This window comes from Poecilia reticulata, linkage group LG10, assembly GCF_000633615.1.
Source record: "Poecilia reticulata strain Guanapo linkage group LG10, Guppy_female_1.0+MT, whole genome shotgun sequence".
NCBI classification, from domain to species: domain Eukaryota; kingdom Metazoa; phylum Chordata; class Actinopteri; order Cyprinodontiformes; family Poeciliidae; genus Poecilia; species Poecilia reticulata.
In genome coordinates, this window is record NC_024340.1 from 30,120,241 (window position 1) to 30,145,626 (window position 25,386).

General features: G+C 37.8%; 1 protein-coding gene across 6 annotated transcripts in view; it reads right to left on the reverse strand.

The window, feature by feature from the left end:
• Positions 1–21,056, reverse strand: part of gria2b (glutamate receptor, ionotropic, AMPA 2b) — a 50,678-nt gene extending 29,622 nt beyond the window's left edge. For 2 of the 6 annotated variants that reach the window (XM_008421071.2, XM_008421072.2), the window contains exons 1-2: positions 20,616–21,056; positions 20,340–20,480 (exon numbers count right to left, since the gene is read on the reverse strand). In XM_008421071.2, coding sequence (XP_008419293.1) covers positions 20,340–20,480; positions 20,616–20,700 — 226 coding nt within the window. In that variant the 5' untranslated portion in view covers positions 20,701–21,056. The remainder of the gene's footprint in view (positions 1–20,339; positions 20,481–20,615) is intronic. The other 4 variants (XM_008421070.2, XM_008421068.2, XM_008421067.2 and 1 more) reach the window with 3 other exon arrangements.
• Positions 21,057–25,386: the final 4,330 nt, after the last annotated feature.

The following is a 25,386-nucleotide window of genomic DNA, read 5'->3' on the forward strand; positions in this document are numbered from 1 at the left end:
TGACTGTTACATATCTCATCCTCCCCAGCAGCAGCGTTCTCACCAAGAGGAAACGCCTCGAGACTTTGGGCCGTTTTATGTAAAACTGATCTGTCACCAGTTGGTGCGGCAGCTTAAAGCCACCAGCCTTTCTGTCATGCTATACCCTGAGCAGATTTGTCACAACTATAATTGTTGAACAAGCAAATTTTAACCTTGAAAATCTAAAGGAAGGGAGCGCTTCAAAAACATAGCTGAGCAGTCCTGTCACCTCGATGTAAAAGCTGGATTTCACGAGTATAATGTATTTTTTCTCTCTTTTTTTTTATATTTTAACCAGATTTTTTCAGCAATGCACTTTTTCATGTAGTTTCTCTTGCAGTATTAAAGCTGCTTGTTCTAGATCAGATTTCTTGGTCATTTGGCGTCACTGGTCTCCAAGTAGGACATGAAGGTTTTTCCTCAGCTGGGACAGAGAAGCAGATCACAGTCAATGAAAGGATGGAGCTCAAATTCGGGACAAAATACAGGAAGAAAGCTTGTTAGAGGCTGGGGGCTCGAGTTCATCCTCCCTAAACATGAAGCTAGAGTCACAGTGAGATAGTTTAGAAACAAAAATACTTAAAACATTTCATCCCAGTCATCTAGTTCAAAGTAATGCAGAGGCAATGTATGTAAACGTCTGATTAGTACATCAATCCCTTACATATTGCTTCTTTTATTGTTGTGGTAATTATCAAATATAAATCCTTTTTGTAGTTCTAATAGACCTGAAACAAGACAACTTTGGTCTGATTTAGCTTCAGTCATTAGAAAAAAAAAGTCCATGTCTTTTTTTTTTGGTTTATGTAAACTTTCACTTTTAACTGCATATGCAGTGCATATGATTTATTGGCTGAGTTTTGTCTCAAGCTACCTCTGCAGCGTGATGTGGTCTCGTTCTGTCTGGGGACTGCTGCCAACGTCTATTTTAGTAACGTTCTTTCTGCACACAGAAGAAACTGTTCACCTGTGTCACATAACTGCAAATGTTGAGGCTTGGAAATGTCATTTTTCTGAAAACTAGAATCAGCAGACTGCATTTTAACTTGCTTCTGTTATCGTTATTGATTTCCTTTATGCGGCTTTAAATGTCACAGTCCAAAGTACTTAAATGTGGACCTACGGCTGTTTTTTAAAACTGTATTGACTAATGATATGATTATGAAATGCAGGCATTTATGTCTGAAGCACATGCAGCAAAGCATTGGAGCAACAGCCCCGTCATGCATCTGAATGGCTGACTGGCCTGTGAAAGGTTTTTTTGTGCACCCTTGAGCAGTTCTTCCGGCTGTTCGTTTACAGCGGCCCAGTTTTTATCACCTTCTGAGCTCCACTTCTCTCATTTCTCATTCCATTTTCCTCTGAGTCTTTCTCCCTTTCCCCCCCTCTGCTTTTATTCACTGACCTGTTTCCAGGAGGCTCCTTCATAGTGGAGGATTTAAATTCTACCAAAACACAGTTTGCTGAATGCACATGCATTCAAAACCTCAGCATTAACGTTTTAGATTCAGCTTCAATGTGTTTTTTGTGTTTAAACTTCTCTACAAAGTATGACTTTGTTTTACAAGGATTTAGATGAACCTGGAAGCTGAGCCTCAGAAAAACTACCTGCTCACTGATGCAGGAAAAAAACTTTCAGAGCAGAAACTCCAAACCATCATGAAACAATTAAGATTTTTAAAAAATAATAAAACTTCTAAAGTTTAGTTGAATCTACATAAAATATACACTTTTTCATGGGCAGGTTTTTCCATCAGGTTGACAGAGAGACAACACAATGTTTGTATTTTCTCTTTTTTTTTTTTACTTTTAGAGCCCTGAGTGGTCTGGTCCCCGCTTAATATCTCTGACCTTCCAGAGCGCTGCACCTTTTCTCACAGTTCGAGGTCTTCCAGTCAAAAGCTGTTAAAGCTTCCACAAACACATTTTATCACCGGAGGGGACAGAGCTGTGGTCACAAGCTTGTAGAATAACTTGCCTCTGTGTTTCTGCCATCTTGGTCATTTTAAGGAGAAGTTGAAGATTAATTTATTCAACAAAATATATACAAATTTACTTGTAAAACACTGTTGGTGTGATTTTAAACAGTGAAAACAAACAAACAAAAAAGACAGTATATTCTCAGTATAATGCAACATATTGAAGACTAGAATGAATCTATGTTCTAGTTATTGATAACCAAAGGCTGATCTAAGCAAAGGCATTTTCATAGATTTGTGTTTTGGTGGATTTTAAGGTATTCAGCATTTCAGCTTCTCACCAAAAAACTTCCGGTTTTCTAGAAATGTGTTCCAGATTAAAGAACCAAAGAGGCTAAATGCCGTTTCTCCATGTTTGGTTCTGGGGATGCAGAGCAGACTGGAACCAGAACCTGAGTGATATGAAAAGCTGATACAACAACAGCACATCACTGATTTCTAAACTAAAATATTTTATATCAACTCCTCCTGCTTATTACTTAAAATAGATGCTCGCTTATGGAGGGGCGGGGGGTTTAGTTGTTTTTGGTCCAGTCCAATTATTTAACATTATTCTAAATTTATTGATTATAATTTTTTGGAAAATTAAATTCTGTCATTACTGGATATAAGAACAAGGTGAGTGTATAAGAAAATGGAATATTGCTGAATAATTTCATTAACATTTATTTCTTGAATTATTTGTAATTTTTTGGGAGTAAAATTTGAAATCTAGATGTGATCAATTGTAAAGCATTTCCCAGTGTGGTTTAATCCTTAAAGCCAATCAAACACTGAAACAATTCACATTCAATTAAGCAAGGACAGATTTAAACTAAATTGCAGAAAGTAATATGTCTTTGGATTTCTTGGTTTATGGTAGCTATTGTGTTTCTGATGACTAGTTTTTTTTCTGGATACTCTAGTTTCCTCTGGCGGTGCAAAAGCATGAATGTGGGGTTAATTATTGGACTTCACCTCGAGAGCAGCTGTGTGCATGGTTGATATTCGTTTCATGCTCCGTCTTAGCTGAGAAATGTCCCTGCATCCTGAAAACATCATTTCAAATCCCAAACAAGTTCACTAAAACCAGAAGAACTTCTCTTTTCACAATAGTTTTAATTTGTCAACTATTTTAAGCTCAAGCAGATGAATCAGCTATTCTTAAGAACAGTCTTGCATGATTTGATCAGTCTTTCAGAAGAATAAAAACATCAAACATTTCTTTGTGGAAAGTGTTCTTGTAGTTTTCCAGATGTTCTTCCTAAAGCGCAGCACCTTAGAATCCACCAAACAAACGCTCTGTGCTCTGCTGGTGAGCCAATCTGTCCCACTAAGCTAATACAGATTTCTTTGACCAGATTGATCCAGCAAAACAAGCCCATTCATCACATACGGCGGCTTTGTTCCCATTTCATCTTCCCCCTGTTATAAAACGTATCATATATCCACTGACCTTTAGTGGAAATACCAGCGCAGACTTTGGATCTGCTGTTCTGCGTTCTAATGATCTTGGAAACTGCCAGAAACAAAATGAGGGGCGTTGATGGAAACGCAGCTTTAATCAGGACCTGAAGGAACGGCTCCCACAGCAACCAGTTACTCAGTGTTTGCTGAAGATAAGCAGGAACAAGCTGGCAGGAAGCAAATAGACATAAAAGTCTGCTATCATTAACTCCAACTATAACAAAAGCTTCTTCTGATTTCTTATCCATTTTCAATTTCTATTTAGTTTTTTTTAATAAACAAGGAAATTAAATTAACATTTATTTCTTGGCCACTTTTTTAGGCACACCTTGTGCATTCACCTAGTCCCTTGGACCGACTTTTATTTTTGTGACAGATTCAACAAGGTCCCAGAAACATTCAGACGTTTAGGTCTCCAATGACATAATCGTAATTTTGCTGCACATTTATCACCAGTATATTTGTGATGTTGATGTGCATCCCAAACCTGCTCTTCTGGGTTGAGATATATTAACTGTGGAGGCAGTAGGAGGACAGTGAGCTGTTCAAGAAACCAATTTATTTTAAATGCTCTAGTATCTGACTGGAAAGCCTTCAAAGAGATGTCCAATTAGCTGCTTGGGTGCTTTAACTAAGCAGATCTGGACACTCGCATATAACCTAAAAATTTCCATTTAAAACTATGTATTACCTCATGTTATTTTGTAGTAGTACCATAACTGAGGCTAATGACAGAGACATCATATTTGCACATTTATGAAATTGAAATGAGATGCACATCATTTCCATTCGCAGTGAAAAGTTTACCGAGTGAAATAGTGGAGCTCCTGAGAATTGCCTCATTTTTTATCTAGTGCTCCCCTGAGCTGCTTAGAGAACACTCCTGACATCGTGTCTTTTCCAGAGCCCACACACTCTGAAACACTGCCAGCACCGCGTCCCGCAGAAACAGATTTATACAATATTCCACCGTCAAGCGGAAGCCAGCTTAAGTTGTGACCTTCTGGAGGCCTCAGCTTTCAGCAGGAAAGAGAGCATTAAAAAGTAAAAGTGGGGCTGCAGCTGCAGTTCTTTCATGGCATTTGATGTCTTCCACACTTTGGGGGATTTTCATGTAAATTTGACTGCTTTTGACAGAATAAAACACAGATCACTGTTTCACGGTGCAGTTAGACACAAAAAGGAAACTGGAATGGTGAGAGAACACTTAAACATTACTAATATTGGTAAAACAAAAAACATATGGCTATGTAAATTCTGTCAGTCGTGATTTATTATGGGTATAATTATTATGGCATGGATTCCCCTAAGAGATTTAAAGACACCAGTTTGTTGGATATAAAATATTCATGGATTTCTGATTCCAGGTTAACTTGTGACCCTGAATAGGAAAGTGTAGAAAATGGATGAACGTATTCCAGCTCATTTTTTAACCATGTCAATGTTTTCGTTAAAAATGAAAGTGAAAGAAGCTTGGATTAGGATTTCAAAATGAACTGTACAAACTATCTGCTGCAACTTTAACATCCAAATGCTGCAGAATGAGTCTAAGCTTATCATGTGCAAGAATCGGCTGATCTAGAATAAACTGAGATCTATTTAGAATAATTCATAATAATGTGTGAATAGATCCACAATCATTATTCCAAAAAGGGAAAAAAAATCCAGTTAGCAATATATCTGTTTACTCTTGAACAGAACTATTGTCATACGCATCATCATAACAAAAAATGACATTGTTTATACATTTCAATAGTGGACCTGTTTAACCTGGAAAGAGGGTTGGTTTGTTCTTCATCTGCATTTATTCCGCCTCTAAGAGATAAAAGTGATTTTTTGCCCCTTTGCATAAATAAAGTTTCACTGAATTGATGTTTTGCAACAAATAGTTTAACATACATTCTAAAATTAACAAGAGAATTGTACCTGTATAAAATGTAATTTTTATATTTGTTGTGGAAATGCCAAAACTGCACATAAATATCTCACAATTAAACATTGTCATTTTTTATTGCCTACACATTTGTGACTTTCGTATTGATTTTAGCTGGTCAGTGGACGACATTGCAAAGAATATAATTTTCCCTATATGTGTTTCACTTTTAAGACAAATAGCAAGGTACATTTCTGGATTGTTTATTTTTTATTAATGAGAAACAGATCAAATCTAATTTTTATTTGTAACAATGATTTTCCTCTTCATTGTGTTGATGGTGACTTACTCTGCAGATTGTGTGGTTTATGACCTGTGAGTTATTAGAGTAAATGTGAATTGTTGTGATCTGTATGATCATAGAAATTAATGTCAACTTTTGGATGATTACGCCCCTCAGTTGGACAGGTCTGCTTTCACGACGGAGAAAAATCTCCTCCTCTTGTTGTCATGACACGATTCAGCCTGATAATTCATATACAGTACATGATGTCAATGTTAAACTAAATTAAGTATTTTAACAGAGTTAAAAACAAATCTGGAAATGTCATTTTTTTTAAGTCAGACAGAAATTTGGGCTAAGAATCTCATTATATTTTGTTCATCTGTTATGAGTTAATGCATCTGACAAGCCAACTTTTCTCGCTGTACTTCCTGCTGTTCTGTCACTGCAGGGCGACTGGAGCTGCCAACAAATGTGGGAGACATTTTTTTTTTGCTGCTGAAAAGACTGTACCTGTCAAATTAAACTACCTTAAAGCTATATTATCTAGACTCAGGCTCTATCTGTAACCACTCACTATCTTTGACCCACTCTCATTAACTTCCACTAAGTTAAAATGGGAGCTGACAGCCAGCAGGAGTCTGAAGCTGTCTCTTGCCTGCTGTAACTCGTCACTCTCTGCAGCCCTACCAGCTCAGTGTGTATTGGGCTGAACATTTCCATCCTATTTGTGTGCATGTAAGCATCTGTTTCTTTCTCCCAGTCCCACACAGTGATTCCTCCTGCCAGGGGACATGGGTGCTGACCTGGCTATTGTTGACGCAGCTGTTGGTGGAAACCGTATCTCTCTTTGCCTTGTCATGTTTCTGGTCTATTTGTTTTCTTATCGGCCTCTAATTGTCAATGTCATTGTGGATTTAATGATTTTATTCTTGCCATATTACATCCTTGCATGCTGCTAGTTCTGACCCCTCGTTTTTATTCCATATTTTTCTTTAGGGGTTTGATCTTCCCATGGCGCCACAGATTTTTTGTTTAGCAACCAATTTATTTACTTGAAATCAGTTTTTGCATTGCAGCTTGGTGCTTTTGGCTCCATAATAGTATCTGCAGCTCCTGGAGGCGGTAAGCCAACATATAAAGAAATCACTTACATACAGAAGAAAAATCAGCAAATGGAAAAGATCAGCAACACAATATTTTACAGATATTATCTATGAACACTATGTGCCCAGGTTTGATGGACATAACTGTCAAAAGTAGTTCAGCATCGTATTTGTGAAATGGGAACGTGTCGTACTGCCTCCACATGGGCACGTCTTGGTCTTTCATCTCACTAGCACGCCATGCGCCTGTCATAAGGAGTCCTTATAAAAGGCTCAAGGTGAGTCTCATTTTATCAAGGCTCATCCATTGGAAATTTCTAGTTCACACATGTGACTGACTGACAGCAAGATGACATTTAGACGCCCCATACTTCACACTGGGACTTAGAAATTAGGAGAGACAGGTCATTTATTAATCACTGGAGAAATACAACAATTTTAGATTGCATTTTCATAAGGAAGGGTACAGAGTCTCACAACAAGAGAGCCTAAAATAAAACTGTATTTTCTTTTGTCTAATCTACAGTCACCCACAAACATACATTCAGTTCGACTAATTTTGGTAATGTGTTCTTTAATAAGCTGCAAAGAAAACACACTATCTGTGAGCAAGGGTGTGGCAGCATATTTACCACTCAGTGGGACATAATCAGCGGAGCTTATATAAGGATGATGTTTCCTTAACCAAGATTTTAAGCAAAGTCTATACATTTTCAAAAGAGTTGGGCTCAGCATCACACCAAATATTAATGTGAGCTTTCTTCATCCTTTCCAATACCAACTACGATGTGTGTTTCGGGTCATTGTCCTTCGAGGGAATCAGTTACGTAAAAGTCTGAAATGTCTAACCAAATAAAACTTCTTGGGATTCTGAGGAATATTCTGGAAACAGTTAAGGTCAAGCCTATCATAAACTGAAATGTCTTTCTTCTCTTATTTCTTTCTTTAAAGTTAAAACCTTCAAAGCATCTGAAATTTACATCTGTCTTCCTGGAAAGTCAATTACCTTATGGAGAAATGTTTTAAGGTCAAAATCTGCAGAGATTGAGATGTTTTACAACAGCAATGTAAAAATTGTTTGGAGGAATCAAGGTCAAGTTTTCAAACCTATGTACACTGCACATACTGTCAAGCACGATGGCGACAGCATTATGCTGATTGTCTGACTTAATGTCAGTCAAACAGGGGAAACAATGGGAAAATGACACTAAAAATTAAACATCAACTTTGATCAGGACAGGGGTCAAATATCTGGGAAGAAATATCCTAGAAGAAAAAACAGAAAGTATATTATAAATTATAGAGTATAATATTAATTTTGAAAGACCAAAAATCTGATGAGGGGGGTTTAGTCTCAGAAAGATTCAACAAAACAGAGATAAATTAAAACAACCAGAGAGAAGACGTCTTGGTATAAAAACATAAATATGCACTTTTCATTAAAAAACAAAAATCTGTGATCTGAAAGGTTCCTAATCTCCTTTCCTCAGTTGAATTCATGTCTGTCTGAGAATTTCATCAAAGAAACCACCTACAGTGACTTTACAGGGCAGCAGGGAAAACACATGAGCTTCATTGAATGAAGACAAACACCCTCACAGATCAAAGCAGCCAAGCATCAGTGCTGGAGCATGTCTAAAAAACCTCCTGATCACCTCTAGACTCCAAAAACTCCCATCAAACATCTTCTGACGACAGAAGCATGCACACACATTTCAAATTAATCAACTATATTGTAAGAAAGTAACAAGAGAATAATGTACTGCTCTTTCTAATTTGCAGGATTTGTGCAAGCATAAATATATGATGTATGCAAACAGAAAAACAAAGAATCAGTTTATGTAAAAGCCCAATTTAAAGTAGCAAGACAGAGAAAATGTCCAACTAGGGCTGTGAAACATTGGTGTCAAGGTTTGAAACTCTGATGCGCTCACAAAGTCTGCATGTTTGTGGAAAAACTAAGTGACTTGACAAAAGCATCTGGGATGTGTTGGCTACAGTCCAGATGAAACCTTTTGTTTAAACAAAGACCATCAGGGAAAGAAGGTTGTTACAAAAGAACAATGCAGCTGTCTACCAAGCAGACAAGAGGCTAACAGCACCGCTGACACCACAAGGAAATGCTGCAAACGGATCAAAGCTTAAAATGAGCTGGTTAAATTAGGCTCTGTAGAAAAAGTGTCAACCAAAGAGGAAATTTACCCATCAGCATTCTATTCAAGTTGCCTAGTAGGAATGACAGATGCAATTCTTTTAAAGAAAGGCTTTGCTAGCAAAGCTAACAAGAGTCAAACCTGCGGAGAATCAGGAGGAGGAACTGTTCACCTTACTCTAAAAACAAGAACAGTTGGTATTTACAATGCTAATTAGTACCACATATTAATGTTTTCCAATATAGACTACCTGCTTTAATATTCCAAAACACCAAATTTATCCCAATATGCATTAAAAGTAGAAAACATTTTGGTCCAACCAAAGAAACCAACATCTTCAGTTTTCCTTCCTTGCAAAGGGCAGCTAATAGCGTGTCAAGTGGGATTGGGTCAATGGATTATAGAGCTTCCCAAGCTGCATTTCTTAGATGTGATCAATAAAAAAAATAAAAATCTGCAAACAGGCAAACTGCATTCTTCATCTGTGAATAGACGGAAATCAATTGCACATCTATATTAGTTAGAACATCATAGAAATGAACACATTTGAATGAATTACACACAGAATTAAAACTTTCAACCAAACTGTCAAACCTACTTCTTATTTCTTGCAGTTAATGAAAAACAAAATCCAGTTTCTCATACATCTAAAACAACAAATAAGGTCTAGAAAAACAGTTGGCAGAGAGCAGCACAAAGTGATGCACGAGCAGGAGAGCTAACCTCCAAATTCAGAGGACTGAAGCAGGGCTCAGTCAATAGTTTGGCTTGAACTGCATCAACAAACAAACATGTCATTCATTTTCTCAGGTTCAGCAGAGGCTCAGCATGATGGATGTGACAGATGTAGAACATGTCTTTAGTACATCTGTGTGGTGGCCTGACTGGCTGCAGTCCATGCCTGGGAAATTTCTCTGCAATCTTTAAAACTCTGTCAGGGTTACAGTTCATCTGGCACACTTTTTCCTTCCACCAAGCTTTCCCTCAATACGATTGGATACCCCACTCTATAAAAAGATAACTTTTTTGCTTCCTACCATCCTTGTGAAAAGTAGAGATGAGTGTCTTTGCTAAACAGTCTTTTCTATAGCTACATAGGTCATGACAATATTTCTGTACTATTTTTTAATAACGTGTGAATTGTTTGTTTTTCTGTCCTTTTAAGGGTTAACATTACAACTATCTCAGTTATCTGGTTTCCTCCACATTTAGCCTGCATCATGCTGCCGTTTGTAAAACAAACTCCTCTTAAAAACTTCTTAGATTTGCTTAGTGTTTAAGTTTTGCTATTAGATAAATTTTACAACCCTTCCACCACATAATGTTTACACCTTTCCTTTTTCGATTCATTCCCCTCTGCTTACACATTTGCAGCCAAGCAATCAAGAAAGCATCATAAAGTGCAGCCAGGTTTGACAGGAACACCCCAAGAACACAACAAAATGAAATGTTAATCACCAGCATGATAAGGACAGAATCTCCTCTCTGAATGCCAATGAGAATCCCTCCACCGCTGAATAGGTTTCTGTCTTAAATTCTGAAAAAATAAAAATAAAAGAACGGAAAATAATTTTCAAGATGACTGAAAGATGATCAACTGTTGTTAAATATTCCATAAAGGCCTTAAACAACTGAATGTTTAGCCAAGTATTTATTCTTGTTCTCTCAACATAAGTAAAAATGAGGACATTATAAAAGGGATAAACTTTATTATTAACTTGGTATCTAACAACTTGGCAGATGTTAGGCAAATTTCTGACAAATGATCTGCTGTATTTAACCCCATTGAGAAGGTTAGAATAAATCCTGTTATTGTATCATTTTACAGTTGAACTAAACGAGGTTTTATCTTTTAGATTAGCGGTTCTCAACGTGGGCGGTACCGCCCCCCAGGGGGCGTTCAGAGGACTGCAGGGGGCGCTGGCGGACATTTTTACAAAAGGGGGGCGCTGGGATGCCTTTGGGGGGCGTTTGGTCGAAGGTAAACTTTACACCTTAAATGCACAACAATGCCAGTTTAGACTTTGAGCAACTTGGTAAAACTGTATTGTGTAACATTAAATCATGCTTGGCTGCAGCTGTATCGATGGCAGCTCTTCTTCTTCTATTCAGTGTTTGTAGCTTCTATTAGCTTCTTGGCGCAGCTCCGTTCTCCTGCTACTGGTAGCTAAAATCACAATACCCTCACTTTGTATCCCTCTGAAAAATGAACCCATTTAAATAAAGAAATCCCTCCATGGGTGATACCTCGATAGAGAGCGTTCATTTTATAGCGTTAACACCGGAGCTGTAAGTGGTCCGGTATGAAACGGGGGTGATAGAACAACACAGCACTTTTAAATTTCAATAATCAGAATGCAAAAATTGTTTCCATTGTTTTAAAAGGTTTATGTCAGTCTGCCTTTTCCCCATCGATACGTTTCCCGACCGCCCTGCACCTTAGGGGCTTAAAAGAAAAAGAAAAAAAAGACGCGCACATTGCGCAAAATTCTGAAACAGGAGAAGCGGACAAAACGGAGCGAAGAACTAGATGTGAATTATGACATAAAAACAGAGAATCCGACGCTGAACAGTGAAAAAATCAACACATGATGTGAAACACATGATGATTAGGAGGCGCAGCAGGTGATGAGTGAAGATTACTGATGATCAATAAACGATAAAATAAATGTAGCAACAGGAAAGAAACTAAAGTGAACATAGCAATAAACCAAGAGAGGATAATATTAATCAAATAAAACTAAATGGAAATAAATGAAGAACAAAATGCAAGAATAAACTAAGAAACTAAAGTAAATACAGAGGAATAAACTGGTATGGCAAGACCTTTAGAGCAATAATGAATACAGAGACTGTATGGCAAGAATAAATAGACACTATTTCCAGATAAAAGGTAAAATAATATTGTTGAAATGTTATGGGTTTGTTTAGACCACATCTAATAGTGAGAATAAATATATCTTACAGATCATAACAGTAAATAACTGATCACTTATTTATATTTTAATTAGATTTGATATATTTATTTCTTCAATATTATTTTTCATGTCAGTGCTAATATCATGAGGCTGATGACTCCATGACACTTTCAGTTTGACTCATTAGGATTTGATTAAGAACCAGATTTGTTCTTTCTGTCCAGTAAAACTATTAATCTATAATCAATAGACAGGTCTATATAAAGATATAATCCATGTTTCTGTCTTATATTTGTATGGCATTAAAATGATCTGGAACTTTTGTTTTTCCACTGAAAGCTCTGGTTTGCACATTAAATGTCATGTGGGTGAAATTTGATGGATGATACTCTGATGTCCCATTCTCCTGAAGGCAGCACAGAGCTGCACCACCAGAAACTGACAAACACTGAAGAGAAGAAGAGCTATGATTAATGTAGTTACAGTTCTATCCATGTTTTAATGTTGCAGAGCTCAGTCGTTATGCAAATAGTTCAAAGTTTAACCTGGCATGTTGAACATCTTTTATCTGGTCATTTTGTGGAATATTTAACAACTAGAAAATGGCAAAGAATAAGAATATTTTTTCCACTGATTGGCTGCTGTTAGGCCTACAAATTTTAACTTGAATGTTCATTGCATTTTTCATAGACGCCTGTGAAAATTATTTCTATTCCCATGACTTTTTTGTTCTCTGGGAAATTATTTTTGATGATAAATACAGAAACAAGCATAAAAATCAAAACATCTACAATAGTGATAGTAATATTAATGATAAAATAATAGTCAGTGGAAAGTAGCCTGCARATTCTTTGGTGGGGGGCGGTGAGGGACCTGGATAAAGGCTTGGGGGGCGCTGGCCCAAAAAAGGTTAAGAAACACTGTTTTAGATCATACAGAGGAGATACAAGAGTAAAAATTTAGACTTTTGCATTCAAAGTCTGTGCTAAGGCTTTATCTTTGTGTTTTAAGGCAGATGCTGATAGATCATTAACAGGAAATGACATCATTCTGAACATGGATTTATTTTCTCTCTCAAAATCAAGATATTCAGAGAAGTAGCTCAGTTTTTTGTTTTATATACATATTCAACATGTGTAATCACTCTGGTGATGACACATATTTGACAATATCGTTCCTCACATTTTTCATTGGAGGAAAGATTCAACTAGTAAAACTGAATTGATTGCAGCAATCATCCTTGAGATTGGCTCAAGGTCTCTCCTTGTTAAAGGAAACTGCTTCTCTTTATTGCCAACAGCAGCTTGTGTAAGTTCAGGATCAGGGCATCGACTGAAGTTAAATTAAACACAATCAGCTTTTTTTGTAAGCTGAGGTTCATTAAAAACCGAATGAAATCAAATTTTGACTTCTGTGTGACTGTGCTCCTGCAGGTACTGAATGCTGGATAACCATACAAAAGCTCCAACAGTCATTTTACCCCTATGCCATTTACACTGTGCATTTTTGCCTGTTTTTGTCTCTTTTAGTAACACAGATTAGTCACTGGACATTTAATATCAACTAAGTGTCAATTTATTTTATCATCTGTTTTAAGGAAATGTGTTTATATCAATTTTCTCCACCTGCAGGAGGTCATTTAGAGTCATTTTGATCGGATCAGAGGTCATCATCTCTCAGATCTCAAAAAAGTAACTGACCTAAATCATAATCAGAACCACAATCAATAGAAATGTAGTATCTTGTGAGATTTAAGGATGGAAACAATATAAACCTTTATAGATATTTATCATCATACAGACCTCAGAATAAAGATGTTTTGGGGTTTTTTTCTGAGCATTACACTGTAAAATTTTAAATATACCACAACACCTAAAGGCCTTATCTTATCACTGTGTTTACCATCATAAATCATACCTTTAAAAGCTCCCTTCTCTAGTTTTAGATGTAGTTTGTGTAAACTAGAAGTGTTCATAAGTTATGACTTCTTCCACTAAATCAAATACAACATATCTTCCCAAACAGCAAAGGCATTTCCATTCTGAGAAAATATAGATATAAACTTAGACCTCTGAATCTCCCTGTATCTGTAGCTGGAACTTTTGAAGGACACAGCGATAAAGGCTCGGTTGGGGGGCTGTATTCAGGGCAAGCCAAGATCCGCAGAGGCTTTTTAGCCTCTTTTTTTTTTTTTTTTTGACCAGCCAGCTGCTGGGCCCATTTACCATTTCAACACTCTCTGTGAAATGGCGGAGATGCTCTTAATTAGGTGTGAACAATGAATTGGCTTTAACCAATTCCTGGTAGCGCATATAAGGAAGGTTTCTCCTTTTGATCATCTGGCCAGGTCCCTGAAATCATGCGTTCATGAAATGCTTTGTGCATTCAAATGTATGAAATTGCAGTGCGACATGATTCAGCCATGACAAACAGGAACTTTGAAGTGTTAAATGGGCAGCTGGCTGTCAAAGACCTCTTCGGCCTCACTTGGCCTCAGTAAAGGTGAATGTGAGGAATGAAGACTTGCTGTTGCAGCACATAGACTCCCAGTCATTATGGGAAACAAATGCAAAAGCAAACATACTGTATGCACTGTAACATCCTTCTGTTTCTCCAGGATGAGAGGCACAGAGAGAACGTGGAATTGGGAAATAGACCTACTGAAGATTAAAATCTGTTGGCTTACTGATAAGTGTTTGCTCTTGATTGTTTATGATCTTTAATTAAATGTTGGTGAAGTTTTATGTAATGATTATTTTTCAGGTATTCTTTGACAAGATAATTCTGTACTGCTCACTAGCGGAACAAGTCAGCGTCGGGCCGGGGGGCGGGGCCAATTACCGGGCCCCTAACGAATCACCGGGCCCCTTACCTGCATCAGCTGCTGTAGGCTGTTGAGGGGGGAGGGAGCGAAACTGAAACTGTTGACTTTAACATTAAATACACCTTTCTCAACAGGCGAGGGCGCACTTTCTCTGTCTATAATCAGACATTTAAGCGACTTGAAACCATTTCTCCCTCCCTGGCACCTCCAGACCCGGGCCCCCATCCGACCCGGGCCCAGGGGCAGCCGCTCCCCCAGTCCCCCTTATAGCTCCGCCCCTGGTACTGCTTCATGTTGGCCTATCCCAAAATAACCATCAAATACTTTGTAATTTGATGACATAATGTGACAAAATAAGACGTTCCATGGGATTTAAAAACAAATCCAAAACAGATCAAAATTACAATATAGACCTGGAAAACTGGAATTAACAGGAATTATTCAGGCAGGCAAAAAGAAGCTTTGGATACTAAGTAAAGAGAGCAGAAAATGACTGATTTTTCAGATTGCAGTCTTTTAAACTGTGCAGCTTAAAACACCTCATCACTCCTAACCCTTTAAAAATGGATTTAGGAGATCATCCAGCACCAACAATAGAAGAATTACACAGGAACCTGCAAAGAATTGTTTTCACGCTTTGCTGCTTTAGTATCAATTTGTATTGTTTTACAAAGGAAAACTTTTATCAATTTCCCATGCTCCCAATATTCAATGTCAGAAATAGGCTGCTGCCATTGTTTCACGTCAGTTGTTCAATAAGACAAAGCAAGGGAAGAAAATTACAAAATAACACTTCTGGTATCTGCTTAGGTAATAAAAAATTAGATTCTTCCCACTTTCAGAGAAACGTTTTCAAATTGTGACTGCATGCCAGAGAGTGAGAGGTTTCCTAAGTGTTCAGCCTGGGTTTGCTTGTGTTGCCTTGCTTTCAATGAAGAGGATTCATTTGAAAAGTTCAGGAAGTAATTTCAAGTTTTAAACTTTTAATTTACATAACACAAAGTGAATGGATGAAACGTTTTTTACAACTTTCCATAATAAAAGGTCTTCAGGGTCTGTAACCAGTTCTCAGTTTCAGATTCCCACCATCATTCAGAAACTACATCATAATCATTTTATACTTATTGTGTCATTATCCAAAAGTTTAAATCTTCTCAAACTGATTAAGTTTGTTTAAAAATGTAAGCTGAAAACGTGAAAAAGAAAAATGAACAAACCTGAAATGTACATCACTGCTGTGTTCTGTCCTCAACATTACACACAATATACTTATTAAATTAAACAAGAAAATATTCAATCTTGTTAAGAAATATGAATAAATAACCTAACACTGGACCAACACGGAGGAGTGGTACATGCACTTACATTATAGCAGTTTTTGATCTAAAAAGTGATTTTCATTTCCATTCACTCCCAGTAAGTCAGTCCTTTATGGGAGGTCAGTCAGGATTTACCCTTTTGGCCAATTATAGCTGCAGGTCTTTTCAGACATTTCTATCAGCCCAACTCATCAAGAGTTTCACATTTTTTAATTCCTTTTTCAAATTACAATAAATTGGCTTTTTCCCTGGACTTTGACTAACCCATTAAGAAATCCTGATATTCCTTTGCTGTTTTGGATACATTTCTGGTTGTTGTCTTGCTGGAAGGTGAACCTCTGCTCCAGTTTCAGGTCTAACAGGTTTTATTCCAGGTTTGCATTGTATTTAGCCATATCTCTGCATTCAAAGTTGAACTACCATAACTGTTTAAAAATTAGTTAACAGAAAAGTTGAAGGAAACAAGACGATTCATAAAAAAAGAGATGTGGCTGTCCTGCTCCCCCACAACAGTGAAAAGCAGCTTTAGGTTGTTCAAGTCATTTTCAGGATTAAGAGGTGGCTCTAATCCAGGAAGTCTTTAGATTTATTGCTTTAGGGGGAAAGTGCATCAACATTACTGCACATACACACATATATACATGGTCAGAATGAGTCCCCTGGTGCTGGCAGCAGATGCAGGGCTGCCCAGATGAACTGTTATTGATGGAGAAATGTGTCATTCTGCCACCCACTGTCTCTGACACACTGTGTTGATGAAGTATGCTTCTGCACAGGCATAGAGCAGCGAGAGTTTCATAAGTCTGAAAGGAACTCAGACACTGAAATAAAAGACTATAGTTAATTAAAAGTTTAAGTAAGTCAGCAGCTTTCACGATATAAACAGGTAATAAAATCAAATCATATTATACACGCCTCATTCATGCAGTACTGCATTTTTTCCCCCCATATTTTTGGGTCATAGGAATTTCAGATCTAACTCATTTGAACAAAAGACAAAGATAACCATGGTAAATACAAAATGTAGATTTCAAATGAAGATTTTACATAATAAATCCTCTGTGTTTAGCTATGTTTCTTTGTAAAGTTGGGACCAGTTCCAGACTTGTACAATGAACGGATTATTTAAGTAGAACATGAAGTAGGCTAATGGAAAGAAAAGCACCAATTTAAAGAACATCAAGAACAGATGAGAAGCAAATCAACTGACATCTGCTGTGGATCTTCAATGAATCAGAGAAAGAGCCATTATGTTTAAATACAGAAGCTTCCCAGAAGTGGCTGGCCTCCAAATTACTCCAATAACTTATCAGTGGCTCATCCAAAAGTCCAAAAAAAAAAAACCCAGAACAACATCCAAAACACTGCACTGCTTTTTTTTAAACAAGACATTTTCTCATAAGTGAAATAATCTGCCAGTGGAATTTATCCATTTCCATAAAGATTAAAGAATAATTTATTTAAAATAAGCTCATGTAAAAACTACTTGTAAGTTGATTTTCTCTTATTCCAAGTGGGGAAAAAAACAACAAACTAGAAATTAGACCAAAACTACTTGGTGATATTTTATGTTTTCAGTGTGCAGGCCATACCATAAGGTCAGAGTTCATGATTGGACAACAACAAAAGATGGTATTTGGCAGAAATGACCTCTATAGGACAGACCCCAGGCCAAAAACAACACAGACACTCATCCCACATGACCAAAGTTCTGCTTGTTGGTAAAACATATTCAATGAGAAAGTCCAGCAGTCAGTTTGTGTCCTTAAACTTAAACACAATTTGGTTGTGCATCAAGAAAAAGATATAAAACATATCAGCATCCCGTCCTCTTAAGGTGGATACGGGGCTAAAAATCAAATTTAGTTGTAGTATAACCTTAAACAGACTGTTCATGTGAGACAACCCTCCAACATGGCTGAATTAAAGCAATGCTGCATAGAAACGTGACAACATTCCACCATCATAAACATTTTTGGGGACATTTGTCTTAAAAAGTGGCACAAACAGCTGTTAGGTCTAGGGGGCAATTATTTTTTCCATGCTGATTCAGATAGCTCTTATTGCTAACCAAATCATTTGAAAACAGCTTTTTGAATTTAGACAGCTTATTGTTGGTATTACAATCTGTTCGATTTGATGGAGAGGAAATCTGAAGCATTTTGTGGCCCTACATATATGAACATTGTTGTTCATGTGTTGAGCAAATTTTACCATGAGTTTTAAACACTGATATAAAGTTGTACCTTTTCTTCCGTTTAATATCTTCCTTTATCGTATGCTGATTAATGAATGCCAAAGTACCTCTCTTCCCTATGGTTTGAAGTGTGCTATTATGTAACAGAAAGCCTATTAGGACATGTCATTGCTTTTACAGCTTCATATTTCTCCCTTTATTCTCCCCTGAATGCAGTTTCGTGGAGCACATTTGAACAAAAGGCGAAGTGGTGGTGTTTAAGTGCTGTAATTTACAGTCCACCATGGATGGTGAGGCAGACTGCCATCTACTGGCTTTTAAAGCTTCCCCACACGCCCCCTCCCTCCATCCACACCTCCTCACCACAGCCTCCTCACCACAGCCCTCCTCTTCTCAACTCCCACTCAAGAACTCAATTAATATGAAGACAGAGTTCACAAAAAGCCACCAGATAAATCCATGGGGGATGCAAACAAAGCTTCTACTGACTGTCAGACCAGGTGACAGCCTGTAAATCAGCTCAGCATCACACAATCAACATCAATCCACTCATTTCTTCCATGTCTGCATTTATAAGCAGCAGCTGCTGATGTTGAGATGAACCAGTCCTGCAGTTTGTCACCAGAGACCACTAGAGTTTTCTAGAAGGATGATTTAACCCTTAAGTAAGTTTCATCAATAAGAACAAAAGGAAACTGAAGATGATATTCTAGTAAAGCAACAAAAATGAAACTCAAGACTAAAGCTATTAATATTTTGATAAATGAGAATGTCCTAAGTTCAATCATAATTGATAACAATAGTATGGTTATTGTAAGAAACTTTTAAGATTTCCATTGTTTCTGTTCATGAGTCATTTCCCCCAAAACACACTTGTTGAGGAGGGAAAAGTTGAAAAACATCCACAAAATATACCTGATGTTTTACGTAAATTATTATATATGACAGAGAAATGCATGTTAACACCATATTTTCTTATGTAATCTCCTCCCACTACTATAAACACCCAACAGTACCTAATAATACATATTTCTAACTCGTAAAGCCTAGACACGGAGCTGTTTTTTTCCCCATCAGGGAAGGCAATGGTGTCAAGTTCTTGTAACCAACAAGAAGCAATCATCTGAGCACAAAACACCCGACTCTCGCTGTGATCTGTCGGACACAGTGAGCATCTTCAAGCAGGAAGGTTTTATATGGTAATGGGATCGATTGGACCAGTGCGCGCACCAATGAGAAGCGTTTGATTTATGTTTAAGGGACTGTTGAGAGCAGCAGTCGCTTGGCAACCACCTAATGAATGTACGAAATATAGCGACCTATTTGCTGCAGCAGTTTAAAATAAATCTGTCAGGAGAACAGAGCTGATTCTTACAGAAACTCTGAGGAGAAAATGTCTCAAAGTGAAGTCACAGCTTAGATTGTGACTGGAAACCTTAGTTTGGACCTAAAGTAGGGATTCAAATCAGACTAGAAGCCGTTCTGGCAATTAAGTAATGCTTAGGAAATCCTTCAGTGCATCGGCTTTTAATTAATCGCTTCATATCAGCCCTCATTAGCCATGTTAGAGCGTGTCACAGGCACCGAGAATGTCTGTCTCTATCTGTGCATGTGGGCTGTTCTCCAACCCTGGGTGAACAGCGCTCCTCCTGAGCTGAGAAAAGACATGAGGGAGAAAAAAATCTGCCTCAGTAACTCTTTACCTCAGATTTCTGTCCTGAAACATGACGGAAGACATTGTTAAAGTTGGGAGATGTTGTAAGAAATGTAAAATGCTCAGTTTTTAATTACGCAAAATGAAAAGATCAGAGAGAATCACATGTACCTATATTCATTGGCCCTTGAAAAAGACTGCAAAGGCATTTTAAATAAACCTGAATAACAGAACTTTTATTATTGATATTTTTTTTATTGTGTAGCCTCTTCTAATGAATGTGAAAGACTGAAAATGGTATTGATGTGACGGTTACTGTGGAAACCAACTTTCCCCTGGCTACTCAGCGCTGTTCATCCTCAACTACCCAGCTCACAGTCTCAGCGTGTTTGCAGACAGAATATAGATAGGAAAGCTTTGAAAATATTTTATTAAAATAGCTGAAATTATTTAGAATATTTAAACTACGATGTTCTGAAGAATGACCATAATTGTTTTGTGGGTGTCATTCTCCTACTAGATTTTAGTAAAAAAAGAAAAATAAGACTAAATATATTTTTACTTACAACAGTTGGTCACAGCAAAACTGTTGGCAACCTCCAGATTGTCAATATGGGGTGTCAGTCTGAATTCCGAGGTTCCAAACTGAACCATTCCTATCCGAAACGCGCTGTACTCTTGATCTGCGCCCCTTGGAAAAAGTCCCCCTGAAATTATGACAAAAAGCTTGTTACACTTCCACGAAAACAATATCACAGATTTAGCGACCAGAATTCATAATTTTATTTTATGCAAAATTATTTAACCCAATTTTCTTTTGTCCGAATGAGTTAGCTACTCACCAATTTGAACACTGGGCGAGCCCCCAAACGCGCAGACCCATAAAACCAGAAGAATAGAAAAAAATAAATTCACTATATTTCCCATGTCTACAGTTCAGGTGTCCACATCCACCAGATGAGTCTGGTCTTCCCTTGTTTCTGTTTGGAGGCGTTAGATCCAACACATATTAAGAACCTTTAGCCTCGGAGAGAAAAAAAAGAGGAAGTCTTCTTGAAATGTGCGTTTTGTAGCAGGTAAATGACACCAGTAGAGGAATGGTCGCCGGCGGTGAGGTTCTGCTGTCTCTTTTTCCGCTCCTCCTCGTCACTCCCCTTCCACCGGCAGCTGCGCCTCTTCTCTTCTGAACGCACGGAGCCGGTGCGCGTCTCCGCTCCGCGCGCCGGAGATCTTCTCGGTATCACACCCACAACTGAGGAATGTTAATGAGAAGGCGGACAGACACGAAAAGATCCGAAAGTCAGCCACATGGAGACCAAACCACACGCCAACCTTTGAGTAAATGGGAACGGAAGCTCCTGCTCAAGCAATTCAGTTTTTTGTTTTCGCCTCTGGGTTTCAGTGCACATGATTACACAGGAGATTGGTGAACATTGTTCAGTCATGACACCGTAGCGTCATTAAGAGAAGTTAAATCATATTTACGTGTCTTCCTCAGACAACTGGACCCTTAAATTTCAGATAAAACACTCTTAAAAATATGGAGAATTTTTTCATTTTCAAGTCGACTGACTGTTTTTAGAAAGTCATTATCACAATTTCCTGCTCAGAGACGGTATCCTGAGGGGATTTACTTGCAGTTATTTGCAACATGCAGAGGTGTGAAAACAAAATCACAACTGATCTGTATTTTGGTGTTCAGGCAAAAATTGATTTCTAAACTGACAGAAGTATTTCAAAATCTATTCTCTGGGCTACTGGGAGCCAGAATGAAATGATAGAAGACCAACTTTGTAATTGCTTTTATGTGTCTGAAAGTGCAGGTCCGGGTCCATCATTATATCCACATTCCAGCTGTAATAATTGAAAAGGTTTGCTAACTTTTGATTATTCCTCCTTTGGTCCAAAAATAATAGCTTCAGTTTTTCTTTTTTATTCTAACTAAAAACAGTTATGGCACATCCATGCAAATTAAGCTAACCATGTTTGCTTTGCAAAAATCAAGAATGATTTTTGTGAATCGTGATCCCACTTGGGGCTGCGAGGGCTGTTGGTGCCTATCTTCGAGCGGTCAACAGGTGAAGTACACCCTGGACAGGTCATCAGCAGTGCATCACAGGGCAGCACAGAGACACATGCATTCACACCTAAGGAGAATTTATAGAGACAAATCAACCTGACAGCCATGTTTTTGGACTGTAGGAGGAAACTGCATGCACAGGGAGAACATGCAAACTCCAGAAAGACCCCAGGCTGAGATTCAAACCCAGGACCTTCTTGCTGCGCCATTCTGCAGCCCAGTAACTTGTTATTTGCTATAATCTTATCCAATAGAAGCAAGACAATATTAAATAATGAAGAATGAACTTTAGGCAACTCTGCATGTGACTTTTTTTTTTTTTTTGTCAATGCCAAACGTTAACCACTGACACAAAGAACTCCTTGCATGTTTGTGGTTATAGGACCCAAGTGTTGAAACTGGCCGGACGAAAACTGAGAATTTTAATGATGAATAAAATGGGGACTTACAAAACCACAGGAGGCAAACGGGACATAAAGCATTAGTAGGGACATAAGAAAACAATAAAAGGCAACAGAAATATTCAGCCAGGAATGTCATAGAATAAAATGTTTACTGGAGAGCTTGATTACTGGCAAGACATAAGTGGCTGAATGGAAATGGGATGCAGCTGAGAGAAGCCAAACTGAGGGAACATGAACAGTAAGCATGAGAGAAGCCGAAAAGGACTGAGAGAAGACTCATCTGAAAACTAAATTCAAATGCAGAACACAATACAGAAAAAATGTAGAAACTCACTAAAAAAGGAACAAACATATGCAGCATGACCCTTACAGCAATAATAATAAACTAAATATGGCAAGACTTTTGAGCAATAATGAAGAGGAATATGGCAAGACCTAAGAAAGTAAACAAGGAAACTGGCAAAATACAAACAGAAGAAAGCCAAAATCCAAACATCCGGTTATCATGACAGACCTGCTCTGGACTCAAACCAGTCGACTCCTGTACCAGAAAGTTCAACCCAGTTCTTCAGTCGCTCCAGTAATAATCCCTGGTCAACAGTGTTGAATGCTGCTCTGAGCCCAAAGCATTGTGGTTCTTCCAGTCAGCATTCTGCTGATGCCTCTGAACACCAACAGCCTCCAGTCCAGTTATGTGTTCAACACAGACTGCTCTGGTCAAAGTGTTAACCTGCTCTGGATTTATTATGGAATTAAATGCCCTGCTAACTGGTTGAGCCACAGGCAACAACTGCCATCAGATATTTACAAGTGACAATTGCTGTGGATAAATTTTGACCCACTGTTTGTTGCAGAATCATCTTAATTCCGCCACGTTGGAGGGTTTTCAAATGAGAACCAACATAAAAGCTAGAGCATCTCAAACAGATTTTAATCTAACTTTTGACTTTGTCACCTCAAAACCTTAATTGTTTTAGGCAGTGAAAAGTAGACTTGCTGCTGTCCTTCTCCATAAACCAAGTTCACATGAGCTTAAGATCACAAACCGATGGCCAGATGTCCTTTTTATGCTCAGTTTATTCTGCCAGTTACAGAAGGTCATATTAAAGTGATTTCTTCATGCTACTGGTCTGACAGTAACCAGGCCTGAGTGGGGCTAGTGAAGCTGAATTCATCCTTCCAAAAATTGTTTTAACAAGTGCAGCAAATCATTCTTCTCGTGGAAGCAGTTTGGTTTGGACAGCTTTTTTCTGTCACAGTTAAAACGTTATTTAAAAAATGTTTTTTGTATCTAGTCTGATATTACTTCTGTTTTTAAAAAACGGACTCCTCTTATGCTAGGTATGCATTTCAAGAAAGCTTTTTCTCACATTGTGACAGTTTACAAGGTTATCTATATTTTTAATGAGGTGCCAGCCCAGGATCCCTCCTGACATCTAGGATTTGCAAAATTATTTTACTTTTGTATTTTTTGTAACTGATCACGCAAGGCCCATACACTTCAAAAGGTGTTGACCATTCAGTACAATTAATGACAAAAAGCATTTTTCTTTACAAACATAAACAAAAAAAATATTCAGCATAATTATTATTTTTTTCCTTAGTTTTGTATTTTTAAATGTCCATAAGCAAAATAAACACTACAAAATTATGGACACTACAAAAAAGTGTCCATAATTATTTTCCAAAGTTCATATGCAGGTAAAGGTTCTCTAAGATTTGTTTTGTTTTGTTTTGCCTTATAGCAACATGAATAAACAGAACAAAATATACATAAGCACCACACAAGCAAATAATGAAATACCACACACAAGCAAATAATGAAAAGACTTACAGGCCACTATTAGTCTCTCATAAAACAGAACCAGAAATCCAATATTTTCATCTGCACCGGACAAATACAACCGTTTAATTTCATTATGGAGCAAAAATTTTATTGAATTTATGACTTAGCCTACGAGTAACTTTTAACTCAGTGACGTCACTGGCTTTCAAGACCTCCGGCTTGCCACGTCCGGTAGTCTGGCACAAATAAGTAGACGGTTTGTTTACTTTTTTACTTTTGTTGTGTTTTTTTCGGTCCAGGGCGATTTTAGCTTCTCAGCATGACAGTGATGTGGTTAAGTAACAGGCCAGGGATTGAACAGCTTTGGTTTTTATTGTAATGGCTCCTGTTAGAGGCGGCAGCGCTGGCGGAATGGTGGCGGCGGTGTTTGTTAACACGGTTTGGGTTTGGAGGGAAAGTTCTTCTTCTTTTCTATTATGGGAGATCGCAAGCAACTTTCATGTGCATACCGCCACCTACTGCTACACGAGTGTGTAGCAACACTACCTCCATCCATCCATCCATCCATTTTCTATACGCCCTTATCCCTAGTGGGGTCGGGAGGGTTGCTGGTGCCTATCTCAAGCTAACGCTCCGGGCAAGAGGCGGGGTCACCCTGGACAGGTCGCCAGTCTGTCACAGCCATAGACATAATATAACAGTAGACCCCGCATTGGCTGCTCCGGCGCAGGAAATACGGCGGCCATCTTGGAGCGGTACTCCCTCCTATTTTGTTCAATCAAAACAGCAGAAGATGCCTCAGCACTGAGGGATATTGTTGTTCGGATCTATGGATTATTGATGTGAGGGCTCCACAGACAACATTTCACAAGTAAGATGGACATATTATTGTGTATGGTCATTATAATATTACTTTACTGTATTTATGTCCACCGGTGAAATACCAGCTAATATTAGCTACAGTGCTTGGTGTAATACGGGTTCAGCCCCGCTATGAAGGCTAAGAATTTTTATATTATATTATATTATTTTATATTATATTGTATTATTTTATATTATATTTTGTGTTATAACATTCACCAGCAAAGTTTACACAGGTGGTAAAGACTATTATTTATATGTAATTCTTTCACTAGTAAGATACATCCGTTTTTGTTTTGAAAGTTTCATAAAGACACGTTGTGAGGAAGAAGAGGGAGATATCTATAAAGAGAGACAGATTCACTGCAGCACGGATGAATCTCACATCGGATTTTGGACTCAGTCTCAGCTGCTGAATCACTCTGAAGCTAGAACTCGTTATGGCACATCCATATCTTAATGTCAAAACATATATATATATA